This window comes from Sinocyclocheilus anshuiensis, unplaced genomic scaffold (genome assembly GCF_001515605.1).
Source record: "Sinocyclocheilus anshuiensis isolate Anshui unplaced genomic scaffold, SAMN03320099.WGS_v1.1 scaffold1170, whole genome shotgun sequence".
In the NCBI taxonomy this organism is placed as follows: domain Eukaryota; kingdom Metazoa; phylum Chordata; class Actinopteri; order Cypriniformes; family Cyprinidae; genus Sinocyclocheilus; species Sinocyclocheilus anshuiensis.
Genome location: NW_015538055.1, coordinates 2,021,649 through 2,028,759, shown reverse-complemented (window position 1 = coordinate 2,028,759; position 7,111 = coordinate 2,021,649). Strand labels below are relative to the sequence as shown.

At 36.3% G+C, this 7,111-nt stretch overlaps 1 protein-coding gene across 1 annotated transcript in view; it reads left to right on the top strand.

Annotated features, from left to right (window-relative positions):
- Positions 1-7,111, top strand: part of LOC107683412 (FRAS1-related extracellular matrix protein 2-like) — a 77,669-nt gene that overhangs the window by 8,012 nt on the left and 62,546 nt on the right. Inside the window, exon 2 of the mRNA XM_016479469.1 lies at positions 1,395-1,484. Within this exon, the coding sequence (XP_016334955.1) occupies positions 1,395-1,484 (90 nt within the window). The remainder of the gene's footprint in view (positions 1-1,394; positions 1,485-7,111) is intronic.

Below are 7,111 nucleotides of genomic sequence, written 5' to 3'. Positions count from 1 at the left end.
GTCACTGGGGTGTGGCCCTGAGGACCATCGCGAGCCACCCCGAGAAACCAATCGTCCCAGAGGGCGGTCAACTCCGGTCAACTCCGAGATGGTCATACCCCCGCAATGGGAGCATGAGTCATCCACGAAAGCCCCCTCAGCGTGCTTCGTGCCCAGACACGAGAGGCAGCGATCGTGACCATCACCCGGCGCCAGGTAACAACCGCACCCAGAAACACACGGATGGTACGACATCTTTAAAAAGACGTCCCACCCGTGAAGCTCTTTTAGATGGAAATTTGCTCTTTTAGTGTGCTGAAGCGCACAGGGGAGATGGCTGTTTGCAACACACACAGGGGTAGTGCAGCCTGATGTGTGCAACCCACTCGACACGGGAAACCACCACCGCTGAAGCGCCGTACCGCCAACACGAAGAGCTCTCCAAGAGCGCGCTGAACTCGTTCAGTCTTCTTCTCTCAGTAGAGTAGTCAGGAGCAGAACGATGTGATCGCTCGGCTCCGAAGCGAAAAGCTGAATATGCGCTGCATCTGCTGCCTACTTATACTCACGCTGTGATCAGCGGCAGCTGGATGCAATAATCGCATGCCAATGTGCATTGGCTCGTTTAGTTTATACTCGAAGTAGATTGGTCTCTCTAAGCGAGATCCCAATTTCGTCGGTCATCCGACGTGACGTCGAGAGTGACCGACTGAAAGGGAACTGGCTTAAAACAATTGTTTTGTGTGAAAATACTAATGGCCTAAGACTTTTGCACAGTACTGTACATTTATAATAACTATAAATATAAAAAAAAAACAATGTCTATTGTGAAAAGTAATAAACAAATATTTTGAAAGTTTAATATTTATTTAGAAATTAATGGCTTTAGTACAATGATAGCACACTTGCCAATTATTGCATTTTTACCACACATTACTGGTATTTTTTTCTTACAAGTCCAAATTACTCTTAAAATATACTGTATAGCTGCCTTTATATTTTTGGATCCTTCTGTTGGGGATCATATTTGGACATCCTTGGCAGAAATAAGTTTGAAAATTTATGCCTTAAGATGCTAATATGCATCTTTTAGGTGTAGATAAGATACTCACAGTAAGGTAAAACTAAAGGTTTACAATATAATTTAATTTAATATACGATGTAATTTCCTATATATAATTTAATATATAGAAATGTTTACATGTGGGTATATGAACATTCTAAAACATATATTACATATTTCTCTGTAATGCTTGATTTTGCTTAGTCAATTGTGGCATTCTGAAAAATCTGAAATGTATGATAAAATGGATCTATATAGTATCTTTATAAAGCAATAATGTGAATCAGAGCTTAGATTAGAATCTAATATAGTTTAAAAAGTAACTCTTCCTTTTGAATGTTTCATCCTTCAGCTGACATCGATGACATGCATATATGCTACGTGCTTCGAGATGGAGACAATGCCACAAGCGACACATTCCACTTTTCCATTGAAGACAGTGGTAAGATATTTCAACTTCTTTTTATTGTTTTGGTCTCAGGATGTTTAGAATATGACTGGTTGGATTACAGACATGCGCATCCCTATCTGCATCATCCTTCATTTCTTTGTGTGCTCACCAAGTGCTTGTAAAGGAGTGACTGTGCGAGAGCAATAACTAGAATCCGTGTGAGTTAGTTCTGTCTGGGATGTCTTTTGATTGACACGTTGGCATATTGAACTGGAAAACTTTAATAGAGCTTTGGTTGGGTTTTAATCATTTTATTGAAAAACGTTTTTCAGTCTCAAACTTTCTCTGATGGGTTGAATGAAGCTGTCCAATTATAAACCCGCCAAGTGCACTTAGTACCCAGCAAAGTCCCAGAAAGCATTATTAAGGACTTACTGCTTGACTGCCAAAAAAATTAAAGCTGATATGTTAGAAACAAGTGCTTCACTTTGAAGATGACTTACTTGATTAAATCTTTCGTCTATATTTAGCCACCATAATATCATTTGAGAAGGGTGATTGCCTGTCTTAATGACCGCCATTGTCAGGCTAATTAGGTAATGCTAAGTAAGTTTGTGATAGTTTTGAGATTCTGATACATTTACAGTTTTGAGATTAGATCAATTTTACAAAGATGAACTCCATTCCCTCATTATTTGATTTTCTTGTCTATCGTCTTACTTGTCTTTTTCTTTCTTTTTGTATACACAGCCCACTTGAAAACATTAAAGGCTACCGCTTTTACGTATGCAAATGCAGATCGCTTGTTTTAGTGGGCTTTGAGGACGCTTTACGTTTCAGAGACCCTCCTGACAGCCTGTTCATTGTTCTCCTACGCCATGGCTATAAAGAAACACGCTGTTTTGTAATGGCACCGTTTCTCTTTTACCATGACTGAAGAAATGCTCTCACCTCCCACTCCCAATCTTCTGTAGCTACAGTGGAATCATCTGGAGAAAACCAGTGTCATTTCACACGATTCTGTGGGAGAAGGGAGAAGACTCAAAGTGTTTTGCATGGTTTAGTTAGGTCAGTATGATCTGCAATATGAGTATGAACTCTTCTTGAGTAGGTTAATTTGTTGATCTTTTGCTTTCTATCATAAAAGCATTAGAAGAAGACTGACTTGATTTTTATGGATTTGGCATTCAATACTGTTGTTCTAGGTGCATGCTAATTAGATTATTCATTCGCTAAGTCAATTGACTGGCACAAAGAGCCTGTGTCTAACAGAAGTTGGCACGAGGTGTGTGTGTCTTCTGAAGTTTGGCAATTATACAATGGGATTCTGCAGAATGCTGTTATACGCTCCTTTCAGAAAGGGCTCAAGATGCCCTCATTGTGTCTTGTTCCACTTGTTAGTTTTCTAAATGAAGTTTTCTCTTTCATTTTACTGCTTGTCAAATGATTATGAGGAATTTTGTGCTTGTTCGGTTATGACGTCTTTTATGCTCATCAAGACTGCATTTATTTTAGGGATGGGCATTCCAAGCAAAAATAATATTCAAAAATCGCTGGGTATTATTCGATTATTATTCGAAAATCATACCCCTCCTCCACAAGCACGCACAAACACCCATAAACAGAGAGAGATGGAGAGAGGCGGGATTCACCCTTTCAATCTGTATGATAAACTGTTTAATTCAGAAGATAGGCTACCTTATAGCCATTATTAATATGCGGGGCTTTGAAATCGCTTATGAACGCGCACTTGTTTTTTACTCGTTTTTTACGAGATTCGCAATCACATACGGAGCAGCATTCAGCAGTACTTACCACACATTTTACATGATTAGAAGGATCTGCAAATCATTCGCCATCATCCTAACAGTCATCTCTCCTTACTCTGTTTATGTGGTAAGTGAAATGTTATGTACTGTAATGTAACAGGCTACCGTTAGCAAGCGGCTAACCATGTCCCTTTAGTGGCTCCGTAGAATGCTTTATTTGTTTTCCGCGCCTTTCTGAATACGGATTCAGCCACACCTCTAACCAAGCCGGGGGTGTTTGTGGTCCGCACAGAGCTCTTATTTGACATCGTCCCAAGTTACTGTAACCATTATATGCTACGCAAGTCTTTTTTTATGCCACGCAAGTCTAGAGTGTGCGCGTGAGACAATGTGTTCTTCTGTTGTCTTTGACAGCTTTTAGGTGCGTTATTGAAAGCGCTATATGAACGCGTCACTACCGCATCAGCAAGGAAAACATGGGGAAATTTTTTAAGACAATAATCTCACAACCTATTCGATATTCTATAATTAAATCAACTAATCGAGTATTCGAAAATCGTGACCCATCCCTAATTTATTTTTCCAAAAATACAGTAAAAACTGTAATATTGTAAAGTTGTGCTGCTTAATGTTTTGTGGAAGCCACTGTAAATTTACTAGTGTTTTTTGATAAATAGAAGGTTCAAGAGAACAGCTTTTATTTGAAATAGAAGCTGTTTGTAACAATTTAAATGTCTTTACTCTTGCTTTTGCATCCTTGTTGAATAAACTAATTAATTTCTTTAAAAGAAATAAAAATCCTACTGACTCCAAACTTTTGAACAGTATGGTATACATACATGAAAGTGTGTTAAATTATGCGTGCTACTGTGAGTAGTACAGTAAGTTACCTTGATTTTTCTTTTGTTTGCTTCACATATCACATCACATGTCTTTTGTTCGAATTGTTCATTTTTTACAAATGATGCTTCAACTGAGGGGCATGCGTTAGGAAAAAGAAACTTGATTTCCGAATGCCGAGAACTGCTGTACATATTCAATGTGTGGTTCCCTAGAATGGTTTGCACCTCCTTAAATAGACAGAATTTGCCTCACCCTCATGAAACGTCCGTGAAATGGACTTGATAAGATCTAGAGCCCCCCCTGGACCCTCACACAGTTCAAGTATGCCTTAACATTTGCTTACTTGTGAGTGCTCATGTTCCTCCCCATGAGAGCACCTTACATGTTTCAAATTGTGCCCTCCAGGTGAACCGATGAGCAAAAAGACAGACAAGTTGAGGAAAGTCTGAAAACCAACCCAAGACTTTGCTTCGATGTGGTCACCTTTTCTCGCCTGTAGTGGAAGTTGTTACCTTAATCGTATTGGTCTTTTTTTCATTAACCATTCATTAATCTTAGCAGCATCCCAGTTTCCTACTTATTTGATTCATTTTGAGGCTTTTTTCATACTGTGTAGCAGTGAAAGTACACATATTCGGATGCAGGAATTGTTGTTAGATATTCAACCTGACCTAGAGTCAGTTTTCAGAATTGAATTTGTGAATTGTGTGCTTATGAAACTCTAATACTGGATCATTGATAGCAAGGCTGCCAGACTGCTGATGTTATTTGTAGGCATGAGAGCCACTGTGGCAGCCACACTAATTCCCCAGATACCCCTGCGGCAGTGTATCAGGCAGCCATGCTGGATTGTGAGTGTTCAGACACAGTTGTATCCTGTCATGTTCCAGCAGCCAAAATCACTCTGCAGGTAGAGCTCATATAGTAAGACAGAAAATTGAGATGAATCCAATGGGCTGTTTAGTCTTTATCTTAATGCAACACTGCAGTACAGCTCATACAGGTTGTAAAATAGGGCATTTTTGTTGCTTGTAAGATTAAGCGTTGGTTTATAGAATGTTTATTTAGACTAAGCCCAATAAAGTCGAGAAAATGCTTCTAGTTGTGTGGTCAGATTAAGCAGTTTGTTTTATAAGGCATTGCTGTGTTTAAAAGTGTATCTGCCTTCTCAGATAAATATGTTTTAATCTCAGGCCTGAGCTGTTTGGAAATTTAGCCTGTCGTACTGGAAAAAAACCCATCAGTTTTCCAGTCAGTTCGCTTGAGGGCTCGCTTTCAGAATTATAATCAGATTTCTTGTCTGTTAGCCAAATAAGTTACACAAACAGGGAATTTGGCTATAAAGAAGACATGTCATGTCATGATATAACATTACATATGTATGTATGTACAATACATGTATGGGTTGTATAAGTAAATAAATGCAGTAAGTGGATTATACAGCAGATGCATGCAGCCAACACTGTTGTTCATTGAATGAACTGAATTAAATGTATTTCTTAGTGAATCATGCATATTTAGAGGCATAATCCAATATTAGTACTAGCATTTGCTTTTAAGTATGATTTGATTTTGATTGCAAAATAAATTTTTGATGCAATGGTTGACTGTCAAAATTAATTTGTTGTCAATAACTGTTGCCCCTTCTACTCTAATGGAGGCCAAATTACAACTAGCGCAAGTAATTAATCAACATCACTTTATGAAAGGAGTTGAAATTGCCCTTCAAATTAATGCTGTTAGTTGGCAGCAGATTCTTTTGTAGAGTTAAAAGCAGAGTAAATGACCCTTTGGCTCAGATTCCCAATGAGGAATTTAATTGGACTGTCAGAGGATTATTAAGTTTGCAAACTTTGACACAGATATCAGCAGGTGGTTACTGAAGGATCCAGAGTTGATGATGGTTTTTGGATGATTCCAATTTCTTAGTATTTGGGAAAGTGGTTACATTGCCAAAAACATGCCAGATGATGAATGCAAGAAGATGAAAATGTCAATAGATATTATGCCTTTGAAGAAGAAAAAAGAGATAATTAAAAAATTTTGTATTATTATAGATTTTAATTTACTCCCTTAATATTTCTCTTGTGGCCCAAACATAGGCTAGTGGAAAAAAAAAAAATAATAAAGAGAGAAGAAACGTAGGCTATTTCGTGTTAAACAAGTTGGGTTTTTTTTTTCTTTTAAAAAAAGTCGGTGCTTGAAATAAAGCTTTTTCATTGATGATTGCAGTGTTAATAATTTTAATTATAGGCATATAATTCATTGTATAATAAGCCTGTTTTGAAAGACCATTTAAAAACATTTTCAGTGAGGAGTAAGCTAGCCTAATCTTTATTATCCTTGCAGCGCGTCAGTTATGCGGTGATGCGCTATGAAATTATTAATTGTAGCCTAATATTAATTTAATAATAAAAGTAACTTAATAATAATAATAGGCCTAATAGGATAATAAGAAGAATGTAACAGGCCTATGTTAATTGAAAATGCCAAATTAGATATAACTAAAGTGTATACAATTATTTTATTCAGAAATGTTATGTTTGTTTGTTTTTTTTATTTGTTAATTCGTTATTTAAATTAATAGGCCTACAAATTAGGAAACAGGTGCAGTTAATCGCAGGAGTCAGTCACAAAAATTATATATATAAAAAAAAAAAAAGACTTTTTTCCAAGCTGTTATGAGTTCAAAAAATTTCATTTGAATAATTTATAATTATTAATTAAATAATTCATTTATTTTCTGTCAGATTTCATTGATTATTCAACATATCTTATTGAAATGTAAGCAAACAGTTTTATAGATTTTAGTGTTTCCCCCTTCAAGTAAATAAAATAAAATAAAATAAAATAAAAGCAATAATAATATAAATTTTACAATAAAACATGTATAAATAATATTACATATATATTAAGTATTATTTACATAAGCCCTATTTATATAGAGCCTGGCTAATACTCAGGGTTGCCAATAACAAAGAAATCATTATGACAATCAAATTAATAATAATAATAATAATAATAATAATAATAATAATAATAATAACAGAGAGAGATAATATTCCA